General features: G+C 35.8%; 1 protein-coding gene across 12 annotated transcripts in view; it reads left to right on the top strand.

Moving 5' to 3' along the window:
* The window catches only part of DMD (dystrophin), a 1,090,817-nt gene that overhangs the window by 813,730 nt on the left and 258,924 nt on the right, over nucleotides 1–18,163 (top strand). For all 12 annotated transcript variants that reach the window (XM_048288642.1, XM_048288670.1, XM_048288700.1 and 9 more), the window contains 2 exons: nucleotides 3,578–3,789; nucleotides 10,665–10,819. In XM_048288642.1, the coding sequence (XP_048144599.1) occupies nucleotides 3,578–3,789; nucleotides 10,665–10,819 (367 nt within the window). The remainder of the gene's footprint in view (nucleotides 1–3,577; nucleotides 3,790–10,664; nucleotides 10,820–18,163) is intronic.

The raw sequence follows: 18,163 nt of genomic DNA, 5'->3' as shown, positions 1-18,163 counted from the left end.
CATTTACTACTTCCCATTGTTGGGCCGGTGTTCAGCCATCCCAGAAGAGGAGGGCCTATTATATGTAATGGTGACTTGGGAATACAAATTCCAACACTCCAAAAGTCCTCCCCTTGCTCCTTCTGCCCCCCACTTTATTTACTGAGCCATGATGTCACATGATCTGGAATGTCCCTTTGGTCAGTTGGGGTCACCTGTCCTGGCTGTATCTCCTCCCAGCCTCCCAGGCACACCAGTCTCCTCACCAAAGTTGCAGTAGGACAAGCAGGAAAGGCCTTGGCTCTGTGGAAGCCCTGCTCAGCAATAACAAAAATATCTCATATCATCAACCCAGTGTTCAGCACAAACCCAAAACACAGCCCCATATTAGCTGCTGGGAAGAAATTTAACTCTCCCAGCTAAACCCAGCACAGTCCTGTAGGTACATGGTGACCTTAAGGATTTTATAAAGTCTTGACAGCAGAAATAGTCCTTCTAAAGGCTATGGTCAGAGTGTTGGCCTGAAAGAACTCTGGACTGAAATTCCTCACTGCTGTCTTATAAAACACACTTAAATATATTAATAAACCTATTCCCAGTACTACCCAGTTAGAAAAAACCTTTTATATGTTCCAGTGCCCTTGCACAAACCCTCTATGATGTTCACAATTTAAAAATTGTCTACTACTGTCCAACATGATTTAATAACAATTCTCTGACCCTGCTCATCTGCAGTCAGTAACTCATTAGCTGCAGGTGAATGCGTTCATGGGTTCCTGGGGTCAGTTCTAACACAATATACACTCAATTTACAATTTCTGAACTTTTTTGTTTGGCATAAATCTAAGTGGCATTCACCTTTCCTTCTGTGGAAAACATCCCACTAAAGAGTGAACATGAACAAATACATCCTTAAGAGACACTGATTTAGACTGTGGTTTTCACTTTGGAAGTGAACCTCATATTTTAAGCTTTAGAGCCTTGGGCTTTTTGTTATTCAAAAATCAATCAAATGGGAACATAATTTAAAGATTTTAAATTTTTTGTAATGAAGGGATTTTTATGTTACATTAAATTAAATGATATTGTCATCATTATAAAGGCTTCTCTAATAAATTATTTATACATATTTCATCTTAAATAGTACTTCACTCTTTGGTACATTCTACCTTAGAAAAGCCAGATTAATTATGTAGATATCATGGTGTGTTTAACCACAAGTGAAGTACTTTGTTAATTGGGTTTGGTCACTCACTGGTGTAAGAAAACCACATTTATTTTTCTGGTGTGTTGTTTTGTTTACATTACCTACTAACTTCCTGAACTCTTCAATTCCAGTCTGTAATAAAGCAAAAGTAAATATATATATATTATTTTATTGAGGGAGCTAAGGCAAGTATTTTCACAAGGAAGTGGAAAATGTTTTTCATAGATTTGGAGCTTGTGCATTCATAGTCACTTGTGTAAATGGGCTCCTGAGATATCCTGAATGGAGTTTTCCTTATGCAGCCTCATTGTCCTCTTGGGTGGGAGAATTGGTCATCATGGAATCCCAGGACTGTGGGATCTGATGAAAAGCTCAGTCTTGCTGCAAAAAGCACAGTCCCTATAGGAGGACTGCTAAATCTCTTGCTTACATACAAATCTCATGAGACATTATGGAACCAATACATCTGTAAATATTTTGATTTTGGGTGATAAGAAATACCAGCATTTCTTATTAAAAGCAGCTCTTATGAAAAAATTAATATAACTGTAGATCCAGCTTTCTTTTGAAGCAGTTCTGCAATAGGGTTTTCATTCACTTCGTAATCCTCTCTCCCCGCCGCGAAAAAAAAACCACCAAAAAACCACCCCCAAACAACCCACACCAACAAGGAAACTTAAAATAAAGCAAAAATAGGTGGGATTCTTGTAGTTTGTGTTTTCTTTTTCACGGACAGCTGATACAAACATGCCGTTGTACTTCTGTCTGCAATGTATCAAAATCTCCAGTTTGCCAGGAATGAAAATATATGAATGTCTCAGAGTCAAAGGGGGAAGGAGCACAAGTAGTGATTTACAAGAAATAGGTGGCAGCTGTTGCCAGCAACACTGTGGAAGGTGTTTAGGCAGTCTTTGTCCCTAAGTGTCCAGCACAACCCTTGAGCCACATTCTGTAGCCACAGCAGGAAGATTTTGCTCAAGCTGCTCACTTCTGTTATTCACCCTTCCTGAAGTCTACAGCCTCTTTGTTGTTTCAAGTGTGCTCTAAAGCTTACATCAGAAATCCTTGCCCAGAGAGGGCACAGAAATGAATTGTTTTGTGACAGGAGTATACGACTTCCTAAAACGAGAGGTTAGATTTGCTTCAGATTAAATTTAAATATTTGGGCTTTAGGCTATCCTTGCTGTGCTCTGCCCGTGCTTTATGTTTTCCAGTTCTGTTTCTTCAGTTCCTTTTGCTTTTCCTTTGATTTAAACATGTTGCTATGTGTGCTTACTCAGTTTTTCTCCCTAGGCTTCAGCAGAGAATGCTGAAAAGTTTTCTTCTCTCTCTCTAAACCTCAGCTGAGTACATGGAAAGATCTTTATCCTTTCTTCTGGAAGGAGGAAAAGCACTGATAGTTAGAAGCCTCTTTTCCCTGCTGAAGCATTTCTCATCCAGGTTTTTAGCCTGCACCATTCTGGAATCAACCTTGCAGTGAGACATGCAGTGTTGGAACTGCCAGTCAACAAATATTTCAGTTGCTTTCTAATTACTCTAGGAAACTCAGTTCCCTTCCCTAGAAGGCCTGTGAATTTTCAATGTAGTGAGGAAGTCTTCAAGAAAATATTGAGAATGCGTTTTTGTGTGGACTAACCTCAGGGAATTAAATATATGTATATAAGAAATGCTTATTCCTTCATGCACTGCACAGATTTTATTGTTTGTTGATGTTGGGGGTTTTGTGTATATTGTGTCAAAGTTCAGCTCCTTGGACACTTCTATTGGTGTTGTTATGCTACTATGGATGAGCCTGGTGCTGGATGCTCTCCAATGCTTATTATCAGTGATTTTAGTGATCCTTAAGTTTCCACAAATCACATTTCTTTCAAATGGTGGATAAAGCTAATGTTATTTTATATTTAACATGTGCATATAAGAAAGTTGTTTAGCCTTTGCAGTTTGCTAACGTTTGCCTTAATGAAATAAGAAAGTACAGCCATTAATTATATCTTGCAATAAATCTTTAATATTACTGTAGTCCCTAAAGGACTTGTTGTTCAGAAAATCCTAAACCTTGTGTTGGTTTGGTAAAAATGAAGGATTATTGCAGACTTTTTCTCAAATATGATCCTGTTTCATAAGGGCTTTTGAGGCATGAACCTGTCATTTCTTGCTGCATATGCATTGAGACACATGCTGTGTGTCATAAAGCCATACTGTGTGACCCAGAACAGTTTATCTGTTCTTTTTTGTTGAACTAAACTTCGATGCAATTGCAGTTTAAAAGTACAGCAGCTTTCTGATATGGTCAGTTCTAGAAAGATTTTAATAGAATTAAAATAGAATTTTTAAAAAAAATTAAAAGCTTTTAAGTAATTCAGCTTTTGTTTTTCCTTTGTGTTTCACCAGTTGAAAAGATACAGAGCCAGTGGGATGAAGTGCATGGATACCTCCAAAGCCGGAAACAACAGCTTCAAGAGATGTTGAAGGATTCAACACAGTGGCTGGAAGCTAAACGAGAAGCTGAACAGGTTCTTGAACAAGCAAAAGCAAAGCTTGAGTCATGGAAAGAAATCTCCTACACTGTGGAAGCTTTGAAAAAGCAGAACGCAGAACTTAAGGTCACTACTGAGTATTAAAATATTTCCATTTGAGTTAATGAGATCATTAAAGAATATGTCCTCTGTTGTCCTCTAACTATGGACAATGTACACGGCAAAAAGTCTTCCATAGCAAATTAGAACAAAATTAAAGTCTAAAATATGTGTCACATATTCCTTGAATATGAAATTGGTCTTTACTTACCAGATATAACAAATATCTGGCTGATCTTGCTGGAGGAACACCTACCTTTTTAGCACAAGTATTTCACATCCCTTCTGTTCAACTACAGCCTCAGCAGCAGTGGTACTGCAGACAGGGAAATCATGTAGTATTGGTATGGCTGTCTTCACTGCTAATGAAGCTGCATAGGTTTTCTGGAAGTAGTTGAGAAAACAGGGAAAAAAACCCAACTGTAGCAAACTATATGGATATATTTTGGAAATCAAGCATTTTAGATTTGCCACAAGATAATCTCACCAGATTCAACCTCGGCAGGGTTATTAACTGAAAAAATAAGCCTGAAATGGCTCCTCCTGTGATTTTAGCACATTGCCACATTATGGGGGCTAAAATGTGTTAACTTACATAGCTGAGCTATATGTCAGGTAGAAAATATTCTCTGTTGCATCAGTTTTTAAGTTTCTTATTATGGAAACAGTCATACTTTGGTGACATTCTTCATGAATAAATTTTGAGAACAGCAGTTTAAGATTAATAGTATCTCACTGTCTAATTGGGGAAAACCAAGATTAAAACCAACCAATCAATCAGCCTTTTAAGGTGAATCCTGCCTCTATGGGAAAAGAGTTGCACAAGTATTTTGTGATATATTCTCCTCTCCTGCCCACCAGATTTTTGTATTTTTTTTTAACTCCTACCACTCAATTTTTGGTTAAAGTTTGTGGGCTTAGAGCAGTCTTATTTACACATCTGAATGGTAATGAACTGCTGTGAAGAGTTAATGGGGTCCTCATCAACATTTTACTGCCAGAGAAAGTATATGTATGTCCAACTTCATGATTGGTTCAGTTATCTCCATCATCAGTTATTGTATTTAGAAGTAGATACAAAATCTGTTGGTGTTTTAGCTTGCTTTTTTTTTCTTTTGCTTGCCTGAGCACAGAAATGTTCGTCAGCCCGTTGTTTTAGGGCTGAGCTAAGGTTAAGTTTTCTCATTTAAGATTGTACCATTTCTTGGGTCATTGCTTGGGAAGGGTAGATTATGGTAAACAAGGGCAATCACTCACTAATGTATTGGAAAGAGTTATGGATCATGTGTAGTACTGTCATTCATCAGCATAGAGGACTCCCATTTGTCACTGTCTTCCTGCAGAGATACAGCCCTGGCTTCTGCCCAGTGTTTGTTTTAAAAAAGGAAAAGCTTCAACAAAGTCAATGCCTCAGCTCTGCAAAGACTCAATTAACAAAAAAACAGTTCTGTGCAAGCACTGTCTTATGTCATAGTGTTGGAGTGTCTTATGTCTTGAACACAAATTTCTTAACTAGGAAAATAATTGAAATTATTGCTTTAGAAATGGATTTTTATCCACTTTTTTTACAAGAATATATGAAGTTGAGATGAGGTCCATCTAAGGGTATATGCTTTTTGAAAAAAAAAAAAGGGTTTTTTTGGATCAACATTATCCATTGAGAGAAATAAGAACATGCCATCTTCTCTTCCATCCCCAGAGTTCTAGAGAAAGAATACTAGTGTTCTTATGCACAGGATGCATCTCTACCTATAGAGTTTGGGAATGGAGACCTGCAGATTCTTTTGCCTCACTTTAGAAGCACTTGGGCTGTGTGTATCCTCAGCCATGCCCACCAGTCTGGATCCAGTGGGATGTGTTGTGTGAAGTTGCAGATGTTAATCTATAATTATAGTTTCAGTGTCACAGCTAGTCCATCATAATTCATGCCCTCATGATGATATGAACATCAACAAGCTCTACTCTTCCAGGGTTGTTTACTTTCATTTATTTGGTTTTGCTTAGCCTTTCTTCTTCAAGTCTGGAAGAAATTCACCTCTGTCTTAGAGAATAGGGAGTAGGAGGGGTGGGGGAATTTATTTTCTTCTTTTTCCTTCTCCTTTTTGTATTTCTTTTGTGCCAGCCTTCCTAGAGGAATTATCTTTGTCTGCCAGAAATTCCTATTGTGTCAAATCCCTCATCAAAGTTTCTCAGATGTGACAGCATCTGCTGTTATGTTCATGCTTGAGATAAGGGGTCATGAAGTCTAAGGAAAATGGAAAATTTTTTTGAGCTAGCAGCTTTATGTTTCTGCTGTACAGTATTATCTAAACTAAAGGACCTAGAAATACATCAAGTTTTCAAAATAAATGCTTTCCAGGCTTCTGTGCCAAACACATATATTTTTCTGTCCCCTGAAGATGTAGAGTAAGTAGGCTGTCTTTTGGCTTGCTATTACACTGATGAAGAAGAAGCTGTCATTTCTATTCATTTTTTTTTTGAGGGAAAGAGAGAAGTCAGTGCAAGACTTAAATAAATTCTTCAGACTTATTAATTTTGTCAGCTTTGTATCTCAACACAGCTTGGTGTGAGAAAGTAGTCACCAAGTGTTCTTCTGATTTGCTTGTTAAACACTGTAGGTCTGCCTAAAGACAGCTGAATCAATGTGTAAGTTCCTTTCTGCTCTAGGGGAACTTTTAATCAGTGCATGTGTTAATGCATTTCTGTTAGGGCATCCTTATACATGAGTACATGGTAAATTCAATAATACCAGTCTTTTGATTATTATTTTTTTACAATGCCAGCATGAAACAAAAATCTATAGCTGGCTTGTATTTGGCCACTAATGTTTTTAATAGAATTTGACAATTTTTTTTTCTGACATTTAAAAGAGAAAAGTAAGCAGGTACTATAGCTAATACTTTAAAATATTATTCATTTGAATCAGAAATTAATTCAGAGTTAATTTGCTGAGAATTAAAACTTTTTTCTTCCATTCTATTTTTTTAGTTTGGTACTTGAGAATTAAACTGGTGTTAGGTGTGGGGAACCAGAATATGGCAATCTGGCCAATGGGAGTCTTTACCCATTAAGTCCTGGTTTTTATTGTTCATTAAGTGATGACTGCAGATGGGTAACTCAGCAGGCTGAAGGTTGTAGGTATATAAATAGTACACAATCACACCTCAACTCCTTCCATCACCACGTCATCAGAACATAAGCTAGTGTAAAACTAACCTTTTCTCAATAGGATATTGAGCTTCTGTTTAAAAGAGGAGAAAAAAAAATTTAAAAAACCACCAAAACCCCAAACCAAACAAAACTTCCAGGATTGCCTGTTCACTCCTTGACTCCTTGCTTTGGTCGGAGCTGGTAAAACATTTTCTCTCCCTCTGTACAACTTCATCTGGGAGGGCCAAAGTGAGGAGGAGGAAGGATGGGGACAATGTTTCATTCCTTTCCTTCTTTGACCACTTATTTCTTCATCTACACAGGAAATTAAACAGCAGCCTGATTACATCCTCTGCTCTGTTGGGACTCAAAAGGTCAGGCAGCCTCCCACTGGTGTGAACAGGGTGTGAACTTTATGTCCTGAATTTGTGGATAAGGCTGAGGCTGCCTTGCTTGCCTTTGTTGGTTTCTTGCAGGGTGGTAACTTACTAGAGACTCTTTTGCTGTTCCCTGTGCACCAAGATGAAAAACAAAATCAGCATTTTGTGGGTTTTTATTGTTCCAGGGCTGACAGTGTACTGCTTTGATTTTAGTAAAACAATCAAGTTCATGTTATTGACTATGTTGCAAACACTGAATTAGAATACCTTGATTAAAAAAATAAATTCTTTAAGTATATAAATAAAACAGGCTACTGATATACAGAAAAAGGACAGAACGACAGCCTGATTTTCCAGATTTGTGGTATATACCCAGAAAAGGATTATGTTGTACATACATATTGCTATATTTAAACTACTGTGCATCATTGATTTTGTTCCACTGGGCAATCCTGGGATAGAATAAAGTGAAGCTCTGATTTCATTACTTGTTTTAAATCGAGGGCTCTTAATTGCACAGACTTTATTCCTAATAACATCAACTAGTGTCTTCTAATTAAAAGTTTAAAATAAATTTATACCTAACTGACATGATAAATTCACGCTCTTAATTCTTTAAGCCTTTTAATAAACTCAGCAAATTCCAGTGATAATACTGACAAAACAAAGAGAATGCTTTAAAAAAAAAGTCAAAAAGAAATTAAGGTAATGAAGCATTTTCCTTTAAAGAAAAAAAAAAAAAAAACAAATGTGCTCTTAAGTAGCTAAAGATAAATGTAAAAGGGAAAAGAGGGAAAAAAAAGGATGCCATGAATGTAATTCTGAAGTATACATTGCAGTCATGTAGGAAGACAGTTAATGGGCCTCTGGTGGGACAGACAGGTAAAACTTTTACCACAACACTTGGTTCTCAGTGCCTGCACACAGAGAAAAGTTGAAGCATGTGCTCCTCAAAGCTGTAGAAAAATTACATATCAATTTCCAGTAAAATAGAAAATACAAATTGTTTCCATCAGCAAAGCTCTCTATATTCATAATTTCTTTCCGGAGTGATGACCTAGTGTTGTAGTGTCGGGAAGTTAATGGATTAATGTTGAAGTTAATGGTGAGAACAACACTTTTGGAAATAACCTTGTAACAGATCTTCCCTTTTTTTTTTTATTATAAAACAGGGTTTCAAATCTTTTATGAGGTCATTTTTATTCACATGAGTCTTGGCAAAAAGATCTTATTTTCAAAGTAAAGTTTACAGACCATCAATTTACAAGGCAGGCAAAATGTTATGGTAAATCTTCTGTATAAAGCAATGAACAGTCAGTCTGCTGTGATTCTTTGGCTGAGAAAAAAAATTACCTTCATTCCTGTGTAATTTTAAACAAAGAGAAAGGTAGAGTAAAACAAAGATGGATTGACCTAAATGTAGAATAGATACTTGCTATATAAGGTCTACAAAAATGAAATTATTCTTACTGTAGAATTTTTTTTAATTTTGTATTTTGTATATATATTATTATATTTATGTAAATATTAAAATTTGTATATTTACTGTAAATCATTCTGGCAGGAAAGGAGCTCAGCTAGCAGACTGTTTCCAAAACAACCATCTGCCTGTAGCATCCTCAAAGAAGTAGTAGTGTTTTTCCAGAAAATTATCACCTCTCCTGTCTATATCTCCTCACTCAGCAAAGGGAAATTACTTAAAAAAAATTTGTCTAGACAGCTTCATCTTAGGTGACCTTAACCATAACATGTTCAGATGGTTTTCAGGATTAGGGGTTTATAGGCTCCTCCTAATGTTTGACTGGTAGAAATAAGATCCCTTGTACAAAACAGATAAACAAGGTGCTGCCTTAGTACCTGAGGCTCTTTGGTGCACAGTGACTGAGTGATCTGCCCCTCTCATGAAGGAATAGCACAGGAAGTGGAGGAAGTACCTGTTTTCAGTTTTAAATAATGGAGAGAACCTAGAGATGGTGAAATAGCCCTTTAACAGGTAAGAGTTTGGGGGAAAAATCAACCCCCCCCTGCCAAAATTCCATTTGGACTATGTTCAAAGATCTTAGTCCCAGTCTTAATCAAAATCACTTTACAGACCTTCTGAGATTAAAGCATAAACACATAAATTATTTATTTATTCTTAGAATTTAGACTCTTTCACTAGGGATTACATGTAAGTTCAGCTCTGTGTGGAGAATTCCTTATGTGATTCAAAACAAGATTTCAAAAGGAACACTGCTTTGGGAGAATGAAGGGAAAAAAGCTATTTTTTTCTTCACAGGCATTTCCCGATTTATGTATTAAAGCACAACAATAAAGACAGTCAAGTCTTACTGTTTGTTTTTCGTCAATAGCTTCAAATGTTTACATGCAACTTACTATTTCTATTTGCAAATACAAACTGGTTTTCAACTTGTATTGTCCATTTTATTGGCTAGTTGGAGTCTCTCTAGTACAAAAGTACAAGTAGGCAATCAATTATCTTTTCTCTTTCATCTTGTTGTTACACATTATGGATTAAATATGCAGCTTCAGTGCATTTATATGGAAATTTGCTCTGAGAGAAAGACTAACAGGAAAGATGCATGGGAGCTGGCTGCTGGCTGAGTGAGTGCTCTGGATTTCCTGGCTTGCTTCTGCAGTGAGGCAGCTGGCCTAGGTGGAGAGGAGAAAGAAAGGAGAGGAGAAAGTGGGGAGGAAAGGGGGAAACAAAGAATGACCAAGATTTAAAAAGCTTTTTAGTATGAAGCATAAATTAGCATTATAAAGATATTAATAGGTTTACTGGTAGTATTTTGCTGTATTGCAAATTTAGTGCTGTTCCAGTAGATGGCACTAATTACATAAACAATTTGCTAAATGAATTAAATTTTAAAAAAACAACCTGAAAGCACAGGTAGTAATTGTCCAAATCAGTATTATTTCACAGTATAAAAAAGAAAATTAGTCAGAATATATGATTTCACTATATTTTCTATCCCGGTATAATTCAGTGTCACAAATAATTGTAGTTTCTATAATGCATAATAATGCATCCATCTATTTGTGTCTCAGAAAAGAATAATCAACATTCTAATCAGTGTTTATAAATTTGAGCTGTCACGTCTTTTCCAGCATTTAGAAGTTGGTTGCTTGGTCCTCTCAGAGTGTAGAAGTAGTCCTGTGGTCATATCACTAAAAGAATTTAAAACATTTAGAAAAACTGATTTTCATTTCCAGTAAATGTGAGGAAGGATATTTTTTCTTATTTTTTCTTTTTTTTTTTTTTATATAGATGGTGTTAGTTATTCTGTTCCTTCTCTAATAATCATAACAATGTATGTGATCATTTTATGTTGCTCTGAGGATTATTCTTTCTTTCTCTTTTTACTTCAGCAATTTGCAAAAGAAATACGACAATGGCAAATAAATGTAGATGTGGCAAATGACATGGCACTTAAGCTGCTCCGTGATTATTCAGCAGATGACACCAGAAATGTACAACTGATGACAGATAGCATTAATGCATCGTGGGCTGCCATTAATAAAAGGTAGGATATAAGTTCTGTTATTAGATTTGTTGTTAAACGCCATTAATATTCATTGTCCAGCTTTGGTTGGAGATTATAGAAGATGTAACTTTTGCAAATGACGTGACTGTAGTGAGAAACGATCATGACTCTTCTGTAGAAATTTTGGAAATATGTCTTTGGAATACCACTTAATTCTCGCAAAAAAAAATTAGCTTCCTGCCAATTTTCTTCTGCTATTAACAGTTGCCAACTAACTTAATCTGATAGGCTATATTTCAAGTATTTAAAATTGTTTCATATATCTGTACTATCTCCACATCACAATCACAATAGTGATTCTGACTCATAAACCAAATCTGAAAATGACAGGCACATCCTATTGAAGCAGGTTCAAAGTAGAAATGTTATCCTGTATATTTGAAGCAAATCTCTAGTCAAGAAAGTTTTTATTAAATCCTTGACCACATTCTTGATTACATTTCACAGGCTTTCAGTGTTTGGTTTAAATACCAATTCCTTATTAAAAGCAATTTTTTTTGCAGCTTGCCAACAAATTGTGAATCATCCAATATGCAATCTATAAGATTAGAACATGTTGCAGTAAAAATTACTTTCTTTGTAGTAGTAAAAGAGTTTTAAACCACTACACATGAGATTAGATGTGTAAAAATTATATGAAAGTTTTTCATCAGTATCTTGGATTAAGCTTTATAGTTTATAACTCAAACTAGAAATGAATTAGATCTTAACATGTTTTTAATTAAAGTCCATGAACAAGGCCAGAAAAGTCAGTTTAGCTAAATATGCAGTAAATTCAGTAGATCTTCTTGCATAATGGCAGTTACTTAAATCACTGATGACTACAGAAGTTTAATGCCACTTTTTGTTTAATTTGATGTTCATATGAACGAGTCAATTTAGCAGCATTTTTTCCAAAGCAAATTTACCACTGACTTAAGACCCTGTTCAAATGAGAGAAGGGATACTATTGATGTCCTCTAAAAGAAAGGCATACAGTAATTTGAAAGCTTTTTATTTTTAATTAAACTGAGATTTTAGTATAAACATTCCACTTATACCTGCTTGCATTTCTCCTGTCATAGTAGTAGCCATTTTAGCTTTATTAGAAGTAGCCATATTTTTAAGAAAAAATGTTTTGCTCACTGTGGCCTGAGAAGCAGTTTGGGGGGACTGTCTCTTGCTGGATGAGAAAGGCTGCGAGTCTAATTCTCAAAACCTTTCTCCATGAGTAGATAAAACCATCAGCTCAGAAGGATCAGACATGAGAACCAAAGGAAAGTGCTTTTGTCTGTATTTAGAACAACAGCCCCTGCTTGGTGAGAAGTCCAGGATCTGTGTGTAGCTGCTGTGGATGCTCTGTATTAATTGTAGCTAAGGGTGCATCTTTAAATCTGTTAATGCCTCAGGCACAAGCCCCGGTGTGTCTAATGTTGCCCAAAGATGAGAATTGCCATTCTTGTGTGGACTCTGCAAAGTATTAGGCTAAGAGAAAGTACAAATTCTTAAAGACACATTCCCTGCAAGCTTCTATAAAATGCACAGACATGTTAGATGAATTACTGTAGTAAATATTTTCTGTCTAAGAAGAGAGCTGGTTAGGTGACTGAATTGACATTTCCCTTTAAGAAGTACAAAAAGGTAGGAATAAGTATGAACTGTGAAACGAGTATCCTAGTTTTTGATTGTATGATGTTGCTATGTTTCTAACATATTTTTAATTTAGTGTTTTGTATACGACTTTTGTAAGTTCATGATCTGGGAACTTGAAAAAGAAGCATGCTGCAAACAGTAGTTGATAAGCTTCTCTAAGGGCTGGATCACATTTTTATTGGTCTTTTGTGAGACTGATAAATATGGACATACTAAGGCATCAAGTCAGCATAAGACTTTTACTTGGAAGATTTTCTGCACATGTAGATTTTTTAGGTTTCTTTGAAGCACTAGTCAGGCATTTTGCTCATGCAGCAGCTCCTGAGAGAGATATTGAAAAAATGTTCTAAATTTCTGGAGGGATTTAAAAGCCATGTAGATGTGAGACTTAGGGACATGGTTTACAGGTGGGTTCAGCAGCATTGGGTTAAGGGTTTCACTTGACGATTTCTGAGGTCTTTTCCAACCTAAATGATCCTTTTGTTAAACAGACCTGTGGAAGAGATAATGAAGCCCACGGGCCTTAGGATGACTTAAATGCCAATTTGTTCTGGTTTTTGGGGGAGGATTTCACTTTGGGTTTTTTGCCCTGCTCCTATGCTTCAACTCTTCAGCTTTCAGGTTATTGCACAGAGAAAAAGAAAAGGGAGTGGGGGGGAGGGGGGGTATGGATTTGGGGATCTTTTGAACTGTAAGAGAATATTTACTCAGTAGAAATGAAACTTGTGAACTGTTTTGCCCCAGTCTTCAAGAAAGACTAGTTTTACACTCAGACGTGTATGCAGTGATTTCAGATATATCCGTGTGTGTTATCTGCATCTAGACAATGGATGAGAAAGGCTGATAACTTGCTCACCTCACAGTGATGTAGAAATAGATTCCAAATTATGTTCTTGACCATTTCTCCAGTATTTTACAAGCAGTTTTATCACTTTTTATGCAGGTCTTAGGTGTCAACAGGAAATATTCAGCTAAAGATTTTGCTTTCTTCTCTCTATATTGCTAAGTTAAATGGCCTAATTATTTTGCGAATATTTTCTTTTAAAAATTAAGAGTTGCTTACATTTTTTTGAACTGGTTTTCCTTTAACCTGTCATTAACATCAGAATTTTGTGTCAGTGTAAAAAAAAAGTGAAACCTCCTTTTCCATGAACCAGTTTACTATGACAACAGGCAGGCAACCAGTAGTAAAATTCCACTTTGCCTGTTGGTAATAGTTGCCAAAGCAAGTAGTTCAGTCATTCAGGCAACATCTGCTAGCTCGTGTTTTGTTTTGCTTAAGTAGATTTGCAGCTGATTGCTGTGTGTTTACCCTTTGCCTTACTGTTGTGTTTTATAGCATTGAGCTATAACCAGGACCTGTCTAAGTCCTTTAAGGGACAAGCTGGTGAATGCTTGGTGGTTGCTTCCCTTTTTTTCACTTGACACTTTTTAATTTTTGCTTTTGTTGTTGATACTGCAAAGATACACTAAAAAGCACATGAACTGATCACTTGGGCAAAAGCCAGAGTGACTTGTAAACAGGTCTCTTCTTCTTTAGAAGCATTGACTTTCCAAGAAATAGCCATATTATTTAAGCTGAAGCAATGAAAGAGAAAGTGATCTCTATTGCTTGCGTTAAGAAAAATAAATCTTAACAGCTGAACTGAAGTCTTCTCAAGAGGGAAAGGAGGGCAATGATAGAAGCAACCATTAGAAATTTGCTATATAAAAAAATGTTTGTTATGGTAGTATTATTTTACCTCCTTTTGTGGGCAGACACATTTTATGTGAATTACCATATAAAAGCATCAACAGTTGCTTGTAGTTTCCTTTCCTGTGAATCCACCAAATGTGTTAAATATCATTAGCTTAAATATTAATCTAAAAATGGACTTAGATCTTTCTCAATGGAGAGTCAATTATGGAAAATTATTGCATCACATACTCTGAGAATTGTTTAGGATTCCAAACCACCACTGTGTAATAGACATCTTCAAATATTAGCATCACCCATCAGTTCTGTGGTCAAGCTCAGTGGAGGTCAGGCCAGGTCAGTAGGTGTTGGGAGCTTTCACTGCTCAAGATGCTTTTTTGGCTCCTGAGACAATATAGAGGACACACAACAACCTAAACATAAAAAGTAACTTTCTTCTCCCCACTACAAAGTATAAACAGTGAAGAATCAGTGTAGGGAGAGGCTAGGAGATGTGTTTCTAAACCTGTTTGAAAGACCTAAGGTACCAACTCCCATATTTAACTAAGAATGGTGCTAATTCTCTAATGGAGCCAGTTGTATAAACACCTTGATTTTGCACGTCAGCTGGACAGTATAAAATGCAAATGGCCAAACAAACTAAGGACATAAACAGTACATAAGTATGATGCATATCTCCTTCATACGTAAATGCATAATAAAACAGTAATTCTAAGTGTGAAAAAGGTCAAAAGCTAAATTTGGGTTTTCAGCAGCAAACTATTCCTAATCAGTTGTTGCTTGTCATAAAAATACAATTTTTAGAATTTAGCATTTATCTACACATGAATTTTGTAAGTATAATTTTGTTACCTGCACAGAAAGAGCTCAATCATTCTGCTGCAGACAGGTTTTCTTAATATACTCTACCTGTCCTAACACTACATTACTTTATGTTACTTGTGGAAATAATCACATTTGCTTTACAGTTGTATTGCATTGTGGGTGAGAAAAACTGCATTTACACAGAAGCAGCAGCCAGAAGTGTGAATTGTCTTGAGTTATACTGAAGATTCATAGTTGGTTTCAGTACCTAGACTGTTTCTAGGAGCCATCTCTGAGAAGCTTATCTGCTCATTTTGGCTCGGACTGCTCAAGTCAAGCAGCAAAGAATTCGCAGTCTCCAAGCAAACTCATCCTTCCCCTTTCCATTCTCCTGCTGTTCTGTATAGAGCCATGAGTATGAGCAGCTCCAAAAATTCTCTGTGAGGGCAACTTTGTGGCCATGGGAATCTTGTTTACATGAGAAGTCTGTTTACACATCTGTGCCTGCAGTTGTTGTCCTGGCTATAGAGCTGCATTTGTGGGGGTGTGAGCAAGAAATCCTTGCAAATGTGACTTTAGATGAACATGAAGAATGTCATTTTCTGATGTAAATTTATTTTTTCCCCCAAAAAAATATTATGATAATTTTTATTCTTATCATCGTGCTGTGGTGATTTATTGATTGGTTTTCAATATAATTTTGCCAGGCTCAGGAAAACAGACATGAAGAGAGACTGCTTCTTTACAACCAACATGTCATGATGAAGCTTGTTATTTACACCAGTTTAGCAATGGATTCTAATTTAAAATTGCAAAGTCTGGTGGAAAATATTGAATGAAATTGTAGGGCAATTCTTTTGTTTTGTGAGAGATGTTGATAATATATTTATCTTTATTGCCTTCATATTTAAAGAAGAAATTTTCAGTCTAGATGTTTGTCGGATGCTGCCTTTGAGAACTTCTCTTGGTTTTAAATCTTTAAGGCCCTAAGTACTTCATCAGTAAAACTAGTCACACTAAATGAATCTCTTTGATCTGAGATATCGCAGTCAAAATTATGTCAAGGATCAAATAATTTTGTATGTCAACACATTTATTTTGAAGAACTAATGTATTTCTGTTGACTGTGATTTTGAACACAAGAGACAAAGTCTTCAAAAAAGCATTTATTCTGGAACTCTTCTGAAAAGTCTGAATTTTATATGGAGTCCTTATGTTTTTCTTGTTAGAGAACTGGACATAAGAAGCCTTTCATTTTCATGAAACTAATTTGTCAGTAAAGCACTCCACACTTCTCAGAAGTTACTCTCCAGCAGAGTTAGGAAACTCTAAAGAAAAACTCTGTATTTGCTGCTTGTGATGCAAAAATATTAAGCCTTTTGTGTTTAGAATATGGATGTCTTTAAAGATACCTAAAAGTGGTTTTCAGACAAAAGATTAAAGTATTTTTTGTTATCTGTGTTCCATTCTGTTACCTTTATTTTAAATCCTCAGAAAAGGACTGTAAGAAGGGTCAGAATGGCATGGTTTTGATGCTTTAATTTGTTATGTTTATTGGTTTACGTTTTACTTATATCATTTCTTAATATATCCATTTTTAAAAGCACACCTAAAAAAACCATTTGGAGCAGAGGGATTATTTTATGATGATAAATAAAAGAGAGGTAACCTATTTGAAAGACAATCTACTAACTGCCTGCAATCTCGAACAACTTTTTAGGTACAAAATATAATATCAGTCTTACCAGCAATGACATCAGTCAACAATGCTTTACTATTTTTTCTTCCTAATATCCCTCAGAATGATGACATTTCATCACATATAAGAAAAAAAATTGTAAAAAGAAGTAAATGAAGCTGCCAGATGAAGCTCATATAATCAGATCTAGAAAGTCAGCTGCTTATATTCTAGTTTAATCTTAGTTCTCCACTCAGGTGACAGTACTTCTTTGTGCAGTGTTGACATCAGTATGTGGATCCAAGATGAGAATTCAGTTGATGGTAGTGACTGTTTTTGGCTCATTTTTTGAGAAGACAGTCTTGGATATGCTTTCAAAATGCTGGTAGGGGGCACTGAAAAGACAATGTTACCCAGAATACTGTGTGATTCATCATTTCCACCTTTGTGAACATATTCCTGTGATTTTTGAGAAACTCTTTTACAATTATAAGAAGGAAAGGTTCTTGAGTTATTTCAGGAGAAGGAAGCATCAGTAATACAATATTTGACAAAAGGATCTATGGATCTTTGTGACTTCAGGGACATGTTTCTTAAAAATTTTAGATGAGTCTAAAGATACTAAATTGTCCCACCACTTGAATATATATATACATAGTCTAGTATCTTTATCTCTTCCAGAAAGGCAATAGATCATCTGTAAGTCTGCTAAGTCCTCCCACAGACAAACAGAAATGACCTCACAGAGAAAAATGTTGCTGTTTTTAAATTAAATAGTGCTTTTTTTGTCTGTTCCACAAAGGATTTGCTCAGATTTCTAGACACCATGAATTCAGCTCATTGAGAGTTTAGTTGTTTTGGGTTTAAAATCACAGAATCACAGAATATTCTGAGTTTGATGGTACCCACAAAGATTATCCAGTCCAACTCTTAAATGAATGGTTTATACAGGGATGGAACCCATGACCTTGGTGTTATTAGCACCATGCTTTAACTGTAATCCAGTATTAATTATTTAATTGTACACAATTAAAAAGGAAAATAGGACTGGCATTTTGCAAAGAGGCCATCAGTTTCCAATAGTGTGAGCAAGTTACCAACAGAAACTAAGCAAGAAACAGGCTGAGAAGACCATTCCTTATTACTCAAACTCTTGCTATTTTTTTTTTCCTCATTTTTGGTTTTTACTTTGGTCTTGATTAAAACAAAATTCTGTTTCTTTGTTCATGATTACTGTGTGTTAAATGCTCTTTACTCCCTTCTGTTGAAAATGAGGACATTTCTCATATTAAAGGGAAATTCAACTGGACAAAACCATTGAATAGTTTACGGAACAGAATTCTAAAGGGAGAGCAGTTTTGGGGACAAACTTGAATCATAACTGGAACTTAATGTGGGTATGTCAAGGAAATGCTCCATTTGAGAAATATTCCTCTTTTGCATCTGCAGGAGATGCAGGAGGAGCAAGGTACTAAGGAAGACTAAGTTTGATTTTGTGAGAAAAAAACAGAAA

This window comes from Corvus hawaiiensis, chromosome 2 (assembly GCF_020740725.1).
Source record: "Corvus hawaiiensis isolate bCorHaw1 chromosome 2, bCorHaw1.pri.cur, whole genome shotgun sequence".
NCBI classification, from domain to species: Eukaryota; Metazoa; Chordata; class Aves; order Passeriformes; family Corvidae; genus Corvus; species Corvus hawaiiensis.
The sequence above is the reverse complement of the archived record's forward strand: the minus strand, read 5'-3'. Positions and strand labels throughout refer to the sequence as shown.